The 16,653-nt window shown below is 39.2% G+C and overlaps 1 protein-coding gene across 1 annotated transcript in view; it reads right to left on the bottom strand.

Moving 5' to 3' along the window:
* Positions 1–3,381: 3,381 nt before the first annotated feature.
* Positions 3,382–16,653, bottom strand: part of SEMA3C (semaphorin 3C) — a 129,453-nt gene continuing 116,181 nt past the window's right edge. Inside the window, exons 15-19 of the mRNA XM_075490802.1 lie at positions 16,140–16,297; positions 13,088–13,155; positions 9,351–9,481; positions 4,707–7,372; positions 3,382–4,673 (exon numbers count right to left, since the gene is read on the bottom strand). Of these exons, the coding sequence (XP_075346917.1) occupies positions 6,959–7,372; positions 9,351–9,481; positions 13,088–13,155; positions 16,140–16,297 (771 nt within the window). The 3' untranslated portion in view covers positions 3,382–4,673; positions 4,707–6,958. The remainder of the gene's footprint in view (positions 4,674–4,706; positions 7,373–9,350; positions 9,482–13,087; positions 13,156–16,139; positions 16,298–16,653) is intronic.

Genomic DNA, 16,653 nt, shown 5'->3' with positions numbered 1-16,653 from the left:
GGAGTGAACGGGGTTTGTAATTAAAACAGCTAAATTAAAGTAGCCCCTCTGGGACTACTAGCCTGAGTTCAGCTGAGGAAAGGAAAGGGAATAAAGAAGAGTCCATACAGAAAATGAGGAGTAGAACCCTAAAGGAAGAAGAACTTTTGAAAGAGGAAATGGTTGAATTTTCAACAAAAATTGAGGGGGGAATAAAAGCTTTTGAAAGGGCCCAACTGAATCCTTGTTGTGAGCAGTGAAAGGACATTAATCTTGGTGAGCTTTGACTTATGGGAGAATTGGACCTTCAAGGCTGAAAGAATAATATTTTTCCATCATATAACAACATGGAGCAGCAAGTCAATGTTCACAGCGTTCATGTAAGGACCATGGCATGTTGCATTGCTCTTTTTTTTTCTGGGGTCCTGTTCCTCTCTGTCTGTCATTTTGAGCAAAGTCTTAAAAACATTGTAAGTTTTTTTCCAAATATTGTATCAATTGCTGAAACGATTTAGGCAGATATCATAGATAATAATACATGTAATACTATTTTTACTGAGGTCTTATTAGACAAAAGGCTTGAAAGGATGCCCTGGACATCATATCCTAAGATGGCAACTTGAAAGCAAATATAAACCGTACATCTCTTAGGGACCTTTGAAATGGAGACAGAGAGAGCAGATACTGGAAAAAGAACTACTGCAAAGAGCCAAAGAACAACAACAATCCAAGAGACTTGTGAACCTAAGGTTAAGTAAATGTATTTTTGCTTACTCTTTCCCCATGCTACATGTTGCTGTACAAGTTGCTCAGATAAAAAACAGTCTTTCTTATTGAATCTCATTTCCCATGGACAAGAATACTTGCCATTTTTTTAAATTTGCTTTTTCTAAAATCCTTTGAAAAAAATTTAGGGCTTTTAAAAATGTTGGATATTTTGAAATCCCTTGGCCTTAACTGTCTTGAATGCAGAGCTCAGCAAACATTCAGGTTCATTTATAAGGCTGGCATTCAAATCAGGAGTAATGAAGCTGATACAGTGCTAAGAATACGCGAATGCTGTTTGCTCTGTAAAGCTGTATATAGAATCCAATAATGAGTTCTGGGATACAGGACAGTCTATCACTGCAAAGTAATTATTTGTTGACTGCTGAGCCAGCTGTGTTGAATTTGCGTCTTGGAGTGTTCAGAATGCCAAAGCATCTTTAAATCTCAGTCTTTAGTTTAGATTAGACGTGTTAAATGACGGCACATTTTTTATTTCTTACTCTGTGCTAGTCTCCTGATGCTAAAAGGAAATTCTTGTTGAGATAGTGCAGAAGAAGGTAAGTTAGAAAGGAGAGTGATTGGAAGAAAGGGCTTTTGTTGACCAATTACTTCTCTTTTAAAATGCTCTCAGAGATGGTAACTGCTCTACCCACAAGCTATTGATGTCTTGGGACCCTGAGGTCTGATTCCGCCCATGTTGAAACAGGAAAAGGACATACATTGACATTAAAGGAAGCTAAATGGATTAGCAAATACTGTATGGAAAGAAAAGCTCCTCTGTATGCAGGTAGTTGTATGTATGCATGTGTCTATCTGGAACCTTCTGGCGAGTATCTGTGTGTAGTTTTACTTGGGCTTATATCACATGAAGTCACTTCTCCCCAGACCACCTTGGGGTGCATGAGAAGGGCTTAGCAAGCCAGCTGCAGTGCAAAGCATAAAGAAGTATTGGTCTCCTGAGACCTCGTCCATTGCTTTAGGCAAAAGCCACAATGCCTCAACCTGCTTTTATGGCCTGCCCCACAGAATTACAGCTGCTGGCTTAATTCTGGAGGCAACAATTAATTCCAGAGGCAACAGTCATCCTGTAGCATTGGGAGCCACTCCGTTGTTAGCATTGCCTCCTGTGAAGGCAACATTTTTTGCTGGTCCCCTCTGGGTTTCTGTGGCTGCATAGAAGAGGCTGCACTTGACACTGCTCTGTCCCGTAGGGTTCCTGCATGGACACATGCATCGCAAAAGGCTGTGTAAGTGTGTGGATTTTGCATCCTGCTTTCACTTGAAGAGAGACCTTAGAAAGGTCTTGTCACCAGAAGAGAGGCCTGAGAAAAAGCAGTAGCTCCCAGATAGGGGAGAAAAAAAAAACTTCCAACGGACATTTGAAAGACAAAGGAGAAAGCTCAGCTCTCTGAAGATGTCACATCTGATGTCCTGAGAAGTCCTGTGTCTTGTTTTGCCACTGCTCAGAGCTAAGGAATCAAAGAAGTAAGCGTCGAACCATGCTGTAACCCTGCAGGAGGGTGGAAAAAAAGAGAAGGGGGAGAAGATCAGCAAAAGACAACTGAGCAGGATTTAAAGACAGAGGATCAGATCTGGGAAAGGTTTCTCAGAGTGTAAAACTCTGTAAATGCCCAGCTTTTTTGGCGCCTAATCCAAACATTTCCTACAGCATGTGGGAGTGCTCGAAACCTCAGCTTATGACCCAAACTGGCCTGAGTGCTGAGCAGGTAACTATCCAGTGTCAGCCCATCTAGCAACCAGCCAGTACGGAAATCCTGGAGTGAGGTAATCTTATCCACTCACACCTCATAAAGCCTTGCAGGAACCTATCTATCTGGGAAATCAAAATCTTGGTTTAACGATCCAGAACCTTGTTGTGAAGGTCAGTATTTGTGACATTTGAGTTTTAATTATTATCCCAAAGAACTGAGGAGGCCCTATGCTTTCTTGTTAAAACCCATCTGGAAAAACAGACGATAAGAAGAGCAACAATAACACTGCTTGGATAATAGATGCAGGGAAAAGGAGCATACTGTAGGTGTTGGGCAGGTTATTTCACTCCAAGGACAAGCCAGGAAATGGGAGAGAGCTGCAGCTCCCTGCGGCACAGCCCCACCAGCCTGCCTCCCCTGCAGAGCTGCTTGGAGAATGCCTCCAGTCCCAGCTGAAAGAAAAAGCTGAACAACAAAATTTGTTTCATCTGCAGGATTTCACAGAATGCGCTTGTTTTTTTGTTTGTTTGGTGTTTTTTTGTGTTTTTTTCCCAGTGAAATGAAAGCAGAAAGCATTTACACTTCACTCCACTTTTTTAAAGTTTGACATTTCTGATTGACTTCATACTTCTAGTAGAAAACCAATTTTTCTTTTTTTTCTTTATTTACAATGAATAAATGTCAACCTGTTTATATGCAGGGTGTTTACATGGGGTCATTTCTGAAATAATTCATCTCCGGCTCTTCGTGTACTCCTGGAAATCTCTGTGACTGAGTGGGGCTCAGAACCAATCAGCTGTAATACCTGACAAAAGGTATGACCAAAGAAAGGTATTACAAAAGATATTACAAAAGAAAGTCTATGGGATTGCTTTTCAGGTAAAAAAGAAAAAGTTCCTTATTTTTAACACACATCTATAAAGGGGAAAACAACAAATTTTTAAGTTGTTGCAACACACTTTATTTTGTCAGGCAAATAGTATTTTAGATATTCAATTAAATAGCACTATGTTAAACTACGTTTTGTTCTTTCTTACACACTATATAATGCATATTCACTGTAATGACAGTTTCATCATGCTAGGAACTTATACACATACCTACAGTTTTAAAAACAAGATTTTCTTAATAAAACACGCATATCTACAGTAACAACAATTGCAAAGAACACATTGTTAGGTCAAGATTTCAGCAAACTTTACAAACTACACAAAATAAAAATAGCCAAAAAAATATCAGTACACGGTGAAGTTCTTAGCAGAGAACATATCTTTACATTTGGTGAAGTTATGCCTAGAAGTCATTTTGCTTTTGTATTTTTTAAGGAATAAAATTATATACATTATTTAGTAATCCTCAAAATAGGAAGTATTAAATAGCACAAACAATATTACAGTCTTAAGTTTTGGTGTTACCTACAGTATAGGGGCTACTTTAAACAAATAAAAATCGCAGTTGCTCTATTCTGTACATTTAGGGCCAAACCCTTAGCTGGTATAAACCACAGTAGCTAAATGGAGGGCAAGGAAGTTACATTAGTTTATATCAGCTGAGCATCTGGCTCCCGACTACTCTATACACAGGGGAAGGCTGCTAAAGCATGGGAGCTTGGACCGGTTACACACTGACAGAAGCTTATTATATATATATGGTGAAGTTTTCATGCAGCAGGAAAAATGTTAGTTTAAGTATAATCCCTTAAACAGTCATACCATAATAATGGTATATGAAGCAGCTTTAAAAATATTATTTTATATTCATATGAAACTCTGAGCTATGCTGATTGTTTTAACGGAATCCCTTATTGCCAATATTCTATTAGAAAACAGTGTAACTATAATTTCTGAGGCCTAATGGGGGGCCTATTAAAATATCACTGTACCTAACCACTTAAAGGGTAAATTGTACCCTTAAATACCTATTAATCACTGTATTCCATCTGGAAGCAATTATGATCCTCACAATAGACATTAATATCACACTAACTCTGCAGTGGATCTGCTGGGGAAATAAGAAGAGCATGGCAGCATACAGAGTATACACACTAATGTCATTCCAGGAGGTAGTTTTATTTTGTGGCACTCAATTTTTGGTTTGTCACTTACACACTTCAGAAGTCAGTCATCCTCAGGAAAAAAAAAAAAAAAAAAAAAAAAGTAGTTTGCTGCACTGCAAGTCAGCTGGGAAAAAAAAACAACTCATTTTCTTACCCATCTTACCAAGATTTTAAGATTCTTAAAATCTTACCCATCTAGTTTTCCTTTTTTTTTTTTTTCTCCAGAGTCTGCTTTGCCAGCTCTTGGGGTCAGATCCAAGCTCACTGAAGTCAAAGAGAAAGTTTCCCGATGGTTTCCATAAGAAGCACCTTAGATACCAGTGGCTACATATTGCAGAAATATGCATCGAGGCCTTGATTAAGGAAAGCACTTAACTGGATGGCAATATCTGAGGAGTCTGGCACTGCCATCCCCTTTGAAGCAAGCACACAAATTAAATTCAAAGAGCTCCCACCAGTGCCAAAGGGACTTAGAGACGGTGTTTAAGTGGTTTGATCAATCAGGGCCCATTTCCCAGCTATTCTGCATCAGGTGGTGAGAAAGTGACACATCTCACTGATGGCAGGTGGATGCCAGCCTGAACGCCATTGCACTGGATCTTAACTCACACTGGCACAAGCCCAGAGGTGTTCTATGCCCTGGGGAGTTACTCCCAGAGTATTCTAATAGAAGCAGAATCAACATAATGCCCAAAGAGTTTCAACAAAGACCCATTAAAATGTTTAAAACTATGTTTTAAAATACAGTATCCATCTGTTACTGGCTGGAACTAACAACTTTAAAAAGTATTTTTTCTTATCTTCTGTGGGTTCAGAAATTATTTTCACTCAATTTTTTTTCCAGAAGTTTACCTTCTTTTTTGGGAAGGTTTTTTTTTGAGCTGAACATTAGTTTATATTTTTGCATACTATCATAAAATATCATGGAATAAACCACAATTTTTCTAAGGTACTCATACATTTTTAATCCCTGTTCTCTATCTCCTTTGAACAGACTCAGTGGCTTCCGGAACACGCTTACATAGTAAAATGAGGAAGATTTGTCCCTATTTTTTGGCATTAGTGTTGCTCAAAAAAAAAAAAAAAAAAGTGATAGTTTTTTCCAGGATGGCTTGACGCACTTTTACCCGATTTTCAACTAAACATACTTCATTAGACCTGACAGCTACTTCTTAAACAAAAATATTTCTGCTTAAATATGCCTCTCAAGTTGTTAAACTTTTTGGTTTTTGACCCAAACCCATTTTTCAGTTTTATTTTTCCCCTCATTCTTTTTTTTCCTTTTGTTTTCCTGATCTTCTTTTCAGCAGAAAACTGAAAATAAGAGGAAATTGTGAAAATAACACTGAAAAGAAAAAAGGTACAAAGACTGGAAAATGAAAATGGTTTAATTTAAAAATTCTAGTTAAATTTTTTGCAACTTTGAGACAACAGTTGAAAAAAATAATGTTTTAAAATTTTCAGAGACACTCATGACTTGTTTCCACATTGCAGACCATCTCCAATTTAATCATGGAACAGATTAAAGATAATCTATGTTTCTGATCTCTGGGTAAACCCTATACAGTACACCCACATTCTGTCCTTTGAAAAAAATTGGAGTGTAATTCTTTGAAAAACAACTAAAATACCTAAGTCACTTAGGTGTTTTTCAAAATTGTATGTATAATGAACATTCTCATGTTAGCTTTGTGCCACTTATAAAGCTATGTAGTGTTATAGGACACCGTATTTTAATAAAAATCAATATGAGCAGAGATATTTTAAGTTACATTCCAGAACTCATGAATTTATTACAACTCATACTATGCACAATAATCAGTGTTTCCTCTGATAAAGTATAAATTCTTTTTTTGTTGTTTTTTTTTTCTACTTGTTCCTTCATTTGACCTCTGAATGAATGAAACATTTCTACTATATTTTACTTGCTTCCTATCAGCATGCATTCACATGATTTGAACAATGAGTGAAAGCTGTAAACCCAATATTGAACAGTAAACAAGAAGAAACTCATGTTCTTAAATGCAGTGCAAGGAAATCTTAGTACCAGCCTACTCTGAGCGTGCATCTTAACCCAGATCCTTTCACCACCAGTCTGGTTGGTACAGTTCCAGAGTTGCAAGATAATGCATTGATTTTGTAAAAATTTCTATTTAACTGTAATTAAATACTGAGATGTTAAATATGAATCTGGTTTAAGATGAATACTCAGTTCTGCTTCTAGGACAGAGCCCAACCTAGTGTCAGTAAGCATCTAGGAAAGAAAATGCTCTGCATTATTTTCTTAGGTAAGTTACACTGCATTTTATTGGGAGGAGGATCTTTGCTGAGGCTTGTTGGATTTTCATTTAATTTTTCATCAGATTTGCTCAAATTTGTTCTCAACAGACAAATATAAGCCCCCTACAGTAAGGACAAAGATATCTATTACTACAAAATAAAATTAAGATCCAGGTAATTGATTCCTTCTATTTCTACTTTTTCTGCTATTGATAAGGGCCTTTAGTTTGCTGTAGTCCCCTCTCATCTTCTGGGATTCTTCCCTCTGCTGACCTTGCTGTCTACTGTCTTTGCAGTACTGGTTAATCATCTGCATTTCTGAGTGGCTGAAAGCTCCCACAAAGTCCTTTGGGTGGAACTGCAGCGCTCGCACCGAGCTGGCCCAGGTCCAAGGGGACCACTTGTCAGTCATGAAGGCCACCATCTCTGAATCCAACACTTTGAAATTGATCTTTGCTAAGGTCTGCTTGAAGCTGTTCTCTGTTGCGATGCAGTGGTAAAGCCCTCGGTCGCTGTCTTGGACAGACCGAATGAGGAGTCCTTGCTCAGTAGCTATGATCCTTTCATTCAGCTTGACCTAAAGGGCAAAAAGGCAGAAACAACTTTTTAGGGTGTGTTATGGAACACCACAGTATTGGACCTCTTGGGAAGTCTCACTTCAAACACCTCTTTCTTTCTTAAAGGGTTTCTTAAAGGTACTATATTTTGCTTTATCACATCTCCCAGAGACCACTGTTATTGCTACTGTTAGAGAACTTACCTCAAGGTAGGTAAGTGTCGCTAAAGAAAATGACTTCCATATTTTTATTCGTTATGTTACAATAGATTTGATCAGGATGAAGACAAAGATGCAAATCTGGAGACTACATGAAAGAAGAGTTTTCATAATTTTCAAATAACAAAGCTGAGGAAATGAACTTTTATTTGCCAGGGTTACACCCCCGAGAATGTCTCTTCCAGCATCAGAGATTGCTGCTAAGACTCGATGGAAGAAAGGTGCAGAATTGGGGGTTGATCTGTCATTGAACACAAGGTGGCTTCCAGTTATATATTTTGACTTTGCGCAGGTTCCTGGGGCTAACTTCTGAACAACTCTATCTGCACTGCAGAGTCTATAGCCTGGTATAAAAGTTTTCACTGCAGTGGCCTCAGCTGGGACTTGGCTCATTGGAAACCAAGAGCAATTCTTCTACTCTCCTATTTCCTTTCTGGCTTCAGACTCTGGACAGTCCCAGGAGATGGTCACATCATCCAAAGGAAGCAAATTACCATAGCTTGTTGAGTTATCATCTGGTTATAAATGACTGTGCACATGTCCCTTTGCATATCAGCTGTGAAGTAAAAATCACTAATTTAACCCATTATGAAAGAATACCAGTGCTGGTATTTTTTACGAATGATTTTTCTATTTTGCTACTGCACTTTGCATTATATCTGATTCTCTGGGGAATTCATTTATTTATTATGCTATTCTGTTATTGTAATGTTATGCTATTCTGTTATTGTAGGCATTGTGGAGGTAAGATTTTCAGAAATCTGAGAGCTGCACATGTAATTAACCCCGTGATTCCTTTAGTTTGTCTGTTGTTATTTAAAACTGCATTGACTCTAATACAGTTATTGAACATAAGAACAAAAAAGGGAGATGTTCTGCTGAAGCAAAGGGTTAAAGAATTCCACGTAGATTGCCAGGACACGGCTTGAATCTTTGAAGAGTACATGAGAAAAACACGTGAAAGACTCAGTGAAAGGCTTGTGAGTCCTCTCTGATTTTGGAAAATGGCCTGATATGAGAATAATGATTTTCAGTATTTATAATCTATCAACAGACACCATATTACTTAATATTTCCTTTCAAAAGATGTTCCTTTTTAGTCATATGGTAACTGCCCTGGATTTGAAATTGATTTTTTCCCCTTTTATATTACTTAAGGAAGGCACATTCCCCATAAACAATTATACTGTATATTACAGTGCTGAAACTTGAGAGCCTTAGAGAGTGCAGTAATGGAAAATGTGATTGCACCATGGTGGGGAAATGCTTTTGTCAATACGTGTTCTTAGCCTGGACTAGTTTCTTGCTAAAGAAACCTTTCACATTTCTCCCACTTTTGCCTTTTATCTCTTCAATAGCACAGAAGGGCTACTGCATTCTGACTTCTTCCTGAACTTTATACAGGTTATTGCTTTTATGCCTGTTTCCTCAGATCAATAAGAAGTCCTGAGTGCTGCAAACCTTCGGTTTGCAATTAGTAAGGTGTGAAGGAAAAACTCATTAACTAGTTCCCTCACTTTAGAGGCTGACAGGAATTTTCTGATAGCTGTTCTGGTCTGATAGAAATCACTGGGGCTGAGGAGTGAAGTCCCAGCTACACTGAAGAGTCTGCCCTTATTTATAGGAGGAAAGTGCTGGTCAGTGTCCTGCATCCACACAAGTTCTCCAGCTTCATTCTCCAGCTGTCTGATGAAAACATAAACGCTCCCTCGCCTTGGTCTGGGGAGTGGATTAGATGCTGACTGAGGTCCCTTCCAGAGCTACTGCTCACATTACTCACCTCTTTCCTCCTGTCATTGTCTTTCTGTAGCAGCCATTTAATAGAAGCCTGAGGAGACTTGGGTGTGCATTCGAGAAAGGTGGTGTTGTTTTTTACTCCATACTGAACTATTTCTGCAGCGTTTCTGTATGCTAGCAAGAAAAAGAAAACAGGTCAGGCTACTGTGAACGGTGATTTGATACAGAAAGCAAGTAACTGTTTGCAAGACAGGTAAAATGTTTGCAATACAGGTAAAATGAAGTATACCTGATCCTGATATTGGCCAATCATAAGTAATTTAGGGCACAAAATTTTCCAAGAAATGAAATGAAATGTGAAGAAGCACACCCGGTTCCAAATACCAGTGTTTTCAATCCCACGTGGTCTGTTCTGAGAAAGTGGGATACCTGTGGGCTGGTAAGCTCTGCTGATGGGATATTGTTCCCCGAAATGATCTCATTCTCTACGACTACAAGAACACCTGTCTAGAACTATCCAAAGGAGAATGAAGCATTTAATATGTTTCTTCACACTTCACAGTTTACGAGACGGGGGAATACGGCTGTATGACTCAAAATACAGCAGCGTGCCCTCAAGAAGGCTCCGGCTATTCCAGCTGCGTGCAGTATCACAGGGAGGCGAGAGAGGGCAGGCTGGGCTCCCACTCCTCCGCTTCTCTTACAAAGCACGGAAGGGACTGGGCTCTAAATCTGAAAGGCAATGAATATGTAGACAGGCCAGCAACAAAGAGCAGGGCAGATTTATAGCACTCCAGCAACACCTGGGCAAGTGCTGAGCGTGTGTCATCGCTTAGACTTGTTGTGCCCCTTTATAGTCTTGATAGACGAACAATTGGCAGATACCGATAGGAACTTTTAGATGCTCATTGCTTGGCCCAAATCATAGTATTTCTCCTGAAAACAACACTCTTCTAGATTTAAAAGCTTACATCATATATAAAATACAATATTTTTTCTTTTTTTTTTTTTTTTAAAGGTGCAATGGGTACAAAATAGTATGAGAAATGCAGATACCTAGAGGTCAACATGAGCACCTCTCCTATGAAGACAGGCTGAGAGAGTTGGGGTTGTTCAGCCTGGAGAAGAGAAGGCTCTGTGGAGACCTTACGGGGGCCTTCCAGTACCTGAAGGGGTCTACAAGAAAGCTGCGGAGGGACTTTTTACAAGGGTGTGTAGTGATAGGACAAGGGCTAATGGCTTTAAACTGAAAGAGGGTACATGTAGATTAGATATAAGGAAGACATTCTTCACTATGAGGTGATGAGGCACTGGAACAGGTTGCCCAGAGAAGCTGTGGATGCCCTGTCCCTGGAAGTGTTCAAGGCGAGGTTGGATGGGGCTTTGAGCAACCTGGTCTAGTGGAAGGTGTCCCTGCCCATGGCAGGGGGGTTGGAACTAGATGATCTTTAAGGTCCTTTCCAATTCAAACGATTCTATGGTTCTATGTCTAAAATCATACTCTCTGTTTTTGCACAGTCCTAAGACTGGTTTTCCTCAGACTCTACTTTATCTCCCATTCTTTTCAGCTTCTTTCATCAACTGATATGTGAAATTGGAATCTATTCTACTAAAGGAAGGAGACTTTGCTTGGGTTTAGTCCTTCAAAGTTTATAGCACATTTATGAGATTGTACCAAAATCAATTGTAACTTTCAGGAGAATAATGTAGAAATATTTTGCACTCAAAGACCATAAGCTAGGAAAGAGCTTATCTGTGGGCTGACCTATCTGTAGCTGTGGAAAAGTGAGAATCAGAGCTGTAACACAGTTTTATTTTTATGTACTCTGGAACTAGGTGTACTACAGAAATGCATTTTTAGCTGTTTAATTGATCAATATATATCTAACTTCTTACCTACTCCATAATACTACTACTTACACATGCTAAGAAAAAGATTGAGAGAATACAAATGCATTTCTCTGATGGCCATAAGGGCTAACACAAGCGTAACAATATTAAACAGAACATTTGAAAAGCAATCATACAAGCCCCTTAGTTCTTGATTTATTTAGAAATTGCAATATGCAAAAAATTCCGAGTTTATACATGCTGAGAGGTCTAAGGCATGTAACCTATCATGTTTAAAGACTTCATTTCAAGATTATGGTTCCCTATGAACTTGGACAATTTCTTGCTATTGCCCAACTCTCTGCTCTTTTGTCCTTTAGGTAGATTTCATTTGTTCCCCAAACATAGTAGTTTTGCTATAAATTGCTTTAATTATATTTTGAAAGAGTCCAAGTTGCTATTTCTTTTTATCTTTTTTTCCACTGGGGAAACAACTGCCATCTACCTATGCTATATCCCACTGCTGTCACCAAAACATCCTTTAAAGTTGCTAAAACACATAAACCTATAAATACATCCACATTAAAAAAAACAGTTGGAAAACAAGAAACCTGTTTTACGAGACTGTCAAGGTTTAAACATTTGTTTCCCCTCAGTCCAGAAAGCAGACAGTTGACATTCTCACATTTTCCACATCGAAAGAGGAGACACCCACCTTTGGGACAGACAACTGGTGGGTGGTGACAGCACATGCCTGCAAGGCAGGACATGCAGCTCAAGTTACTTCATGATTCAGAGCTTAAGCTTTAATATGGATCTCTCAGAGCTCAGGTGCATACTGTAATGGTGGGTCATCTTTTGTAATTACCTGTTCAAGCTATTCTGCTTCATATAAATGACCTAATACTGAGCCATGGGGAAAGACCGGCTGGTGCTGTAGATCGGCAGCTAGAGCCGGATTAGCCACATTTGGGCTGAGGGATCTACACCCAACTGACTGTTGTGGTTTGTTTTGGTCCAGGAGATCCTTCGGAGACCCAGCGGAGACCATTTCAGTGGTGTTATTATTAACTGAACATTTCACATATTACTCTTAAAGCATGTTCTTTTACTCAAAAAATTCAATCAAAAATTTACAATCAGGTCTATTATTTGGTCTCCAGATGGTACAGATGAGAATGCACTTAAAATGCAGGCTCAGAAACAGAGGTGAAAGGAGCATAATTCTCTAATGTGTGTCCTTGGTTTAATGGCATACAGTGCCACAGCCTAGCTCAGACGTGCATGGGGATGAAGAGGATTCAGCTGCCTTTATGTATGTGTCTACTCTTACTATGACTTTGGCAATATTTGACTGGTGTCCATCAATCTGGAGAAAGTGGTAGCTGGGAGGGCAGAGCATTGGCTCCCCTGTCCACCTGCACCATGCCAGGCTGACTAAACAGTTGCACAGCTGGAAATAAGGGACTTCATAAAGAGATTTGGAATGGTTTCTTTTTCCATGTAAAGGGAGAAAGAAATAATCATAACTCAAAAGACAGGTTGAGCACCTGCTGTTTGCTGAAAGATGTACTCCAAAACACAATATGGCCTCAAATATGCAGAATAATTCTGAGGTCCAAGACTTAAATGCATGAAGAGGAATTAATAAAGACTGAATGGATTTAGAAGTAGAACAGCCCTCAAATTAACTGTCCCTGTTTCTAGTCAATACTATCAGCTTCTCATTTCATGTATGCTGAACTATGTATTTCATGGTTCATCATTTTATCATATATATGCAAGTTTCATTCAATTGCAAGGTCAGATGTTAAAATCAAAACAAAACTCAGACTTGGAAAATAATTATGCTTTACCAGTAAGCCACACAGATAATGTGAGTTATGATGAATCACATAAAGGAAAGACATGCATTCTTTATATAGCATGAGGATCTCTAAATTACAGTACCTTTCAGGTTGAAACCTCGGCACTGAGTCAGAGGGTTTCCATGTCTCACGTCTTGCCTACGACTCCTCCTGAAATATTTTGTAAAAACAAAACGTTATTCCAAGATAGCTACACTGCAAATAAATACTTTTTTATTTGTGGGTTTGCTGGGTTTTTTTTGACTAGATTAAGTGTTAGGATAGTTCATGACCTACTGTGAGTGTGCTTCACTCTTGGCAGGCTTCCTAGAGTGAAGATACTAAGTGAATAATCTGTTTGCTGAAGTTTATAAAATGGTTGTACTTTTGGTAGGTAAAGTAGTTTTGCAGTGGAGGTATAGAGATGGTAGGGCTAGAGGTGATGCATAAAATAGACACGTGTTCACTGTTGCAAGACATAACATTCAAAGCCAGAACCCCCAGCTGGAGCTCTTCATAAAGGCAAGCACCTAAGAATGAGATGCATAAGAGTCACAGTGCTCATATCTAATGCACCGACAGAAAATTATGATACAGGGCATGCTCCCTCCTTGATTTTGGCAAGCACCTTATTTTTGGTGCCTGTAGCCACTTTGGTAGCAGAGTGACTGAAATATTCATCCATAATGGTGGAGAGCTGAGATTCAGTTCTGTCCTCAACTTGTACGTGACTATTTCCAAAAGATACTCAAACTCACCAAGTCTCAGAATACATCTAAATGAGACTTTGTTATATTATTTGGATGACAGATGCAAAACCAAAATTCTGTAGCAAACTAGCTAGGGAGCTTAGTGGGGTTGGGAATACTGGTATTTCAGTCCTCCTCGGCTAGGAGGTCATAGCTCACAGAATTCAGTGCATGAAAATCTGGTACCTGAATTTTTTATTCTGAAGATATATTATTTTGTTTGCTGAATATTCTGTAAGTTAGTTCAATATTTATCAAGTTCAACAAAAAAATACATTGGTGATAGACTGTCGCAAATGGATGCTGCTGGGATATGTAACAGCTGTATTCTGAACTATGCACTAATGACTCGTGAGATCAGAAACCATAAAAAGCCCCTGGAGCTCCAGTACCTCTGAGTGAAGGGTGATGCCTCTGTGGCCACATTATACCAGGTACTGCACAAACACCCAGAGACAGTGTTTATAATCCTGTGTCACCTGATCCTTCACTGCATTGTTTTAAAAGGAAACATTTGAAAGGTGATATTTCAAAGGAGTAATTTCTGACATTCCAAGTATATTTTTGATGTTTACCATCAAAAATATTTCATCTTATGCCTTGGGATCTTAACCTTTGTGAACTATTTATGCGAGTCAAAGGAGACAATGAAGAATTTCTGAGTGAATTTCAGGATTGCTGTGCTACTGTGAGCTGCTCCACACTGTCAGAAATGGCATGCCACTTGCATTAAGCAGTTCTGAGAATGTAAACTTACGGTCTGATATTTATAAAAAGAAAGTTTGAGAAGGTGGTGTTTAGAAAATAAAGATAATACTGTCAGGTGTTTTGAGGTAAATCAATGTTGGATGAGGAACCACAGTAATCCACAGGAGACAGAAGTGTCAAAAGAAACAAATAAGCAAATGTGTCCAGCAGATACTACTGTCTAGACTATGGGATTTAGCTCTAATTACCAATGTTTTCTCCTTCATAATCTCTCTTGTTAGATAAAGGGACAACTCATTTCCTTTACATATGAAACCCAGATTTTTTTCCATACAGTTTTAGGTGTTTATTTTGGTTTGATATAAAAAGCAAATTGCAAACAAAATGTCAGCATGAAAGTAAGCCCCAGTGGAAATAACCCTGGGTGTATATAATGGGGATGGCAAAGAATCCTCTGGAAACTGCACAGGCTGGGTATACCTGACTGCTCATTATATCTTTCAGCAACTATGTTAGTGTAGGAGTTAGCTGGCCTGAGACTTGGGGATTTTTCTTTTCTTTCCTGCCCCCATCTTCTGACCTTTGTTCCATGGAAGAAAACAGTCAGTTTGCAGACTGGAGGCTGAATATGCTGAGTGAAAGCAGTAAAAACCCCAGGTACTTTACCAATTGCTACATGGCCAGGCTGGGCTTTACCTTTTCATCTGAAATAAGGAATGAATGAAGAAAACTTTGCAATAACAAAAGTATGTCTTTAATCCCAGGGGATGACATTGCCATCAGCTGGTTGGGTCACTGGAGCAGAGCCAAGCTTTGCCTGTTTCTCTCCACTGTCTCCCTCCACGTAGGTAAAGGAGTGAAGCCCATTAACTGTATCTGGTCTCCTGCACCTGCAGCTCAGGTGCGGGGAGTGAGCACAGTGGCACACAGTGGGCAAAGCTCTGGCATACATCTGAAAGGTTTGTCTCCTCTGTAGTAACACCTCATTGTGTATTCTGTAGCTTTGTTTGTATATGAAGTGAAATCTTAGTAATACAAGAGCTCACTACAGCCTCCTGCTATTAAATATTTCCCTTGGGGGAGGAAAAAGGCTCCTGTTTTGCATAAGAATTATGAGATGGACTATTAGCTCTGTTGTAAATTAAAGAGAAATTGCTTTCCCTGTCTGCTTTAATAAATCTCATGTCAAAAACCTCAAATCTGCAGGCATTACATGGAAATCACATTTGCCTAAAATTTCCCTGGAAATAATTCTTCTCACTTAGGAGTAAATGAGGAACAAAAAACATAAATTACTTTATTCCTCAGACGCCTGAGAGATATTTTGCTGTATTTAGGGCTGCCATAATTACGTCCATAGTGAGCAACTGAATTTAAACAAAGGGAACAAATATTTCACTGATTTTGTGTGCATGAGACAGAAGGATTAATATTTATGATTAGGAAGGGGGTGTTTTTCTTTTTTTTCAGTCCATTACTTTAAATATGAAAAGGCAAGCTCTTTATCATACACTCTTGCAGCATACACTCCTAGGTGATGAACAATGCCAAGCACAATAGCTACGGAGGTATTGTTTGTACACGCTTCTGAAAGGAATGACATCCCACTTCTCCCTCACGTTACAACACCCCAGGCTACACAGAAGAACAAAGCCTTCTTTTCTTGCAGACTTCACTGGGCTGCTTAACACTGCTCACCTTTTCCCTGTGGGATAGAACCTGGAGCAGGAGTTGCCATCCCAGGCGCAGTATGGATCTCGGGCTAGGCAGCAGTCAGCGCAGGCGGTCCCGTAGATGTGGCAGCGATGCAAGGATACCTGGGTGACCCCTTCGTCTGAGCTCACGTACAGCTGTTGCTGGAGAAGGAAATGGAAAGATTTATTTCAGATGTGGAGGAGCTTCACCCAAGACTCGGCTAACACACCTAAAAACCTTTCAATTAATTTTGGAATTAACTCAAGACCAAGAGGGAAGCCACTAATATATATAAAGCCAAGATAAACAGAAATCTCCCAGGTGAACAGGCCTATAATATTTCCGCCTTCCTGTTAGAAAACACTTAGAAACACTGGGGACTGTTAATGTTTTTTGGACATTGAGTGTCATTGTTCTGTTCTGGGGCAGACAGGCTGAGTTAATATTGCTCAGATTTGAGAACTTGGTTCTTATTCAGTGAGGATTATTGGCTCAAGCCTTTGAACAAAGTATTTTC

The sequence above is a fragment of the Mycteria americana genome, chromosome 1 (assembly GCF_035582795.1).
Source record: "Mycteria americana isolate JAX WOST 10 ecotype Jacksonville Zoo and Gardens chromosome 1, USCA_MyAme_1.0, whole genome shotgun sequence".
Lineage (NCBI taxonomy): Eukaryota > Metazoa > Chordata > Aves > Ciconiiformes > Ciconiidae > Mycteria > Mycteria americana.
This window is presented reverse-complemented; position numbering and strand designations above follow the sequence as displayed.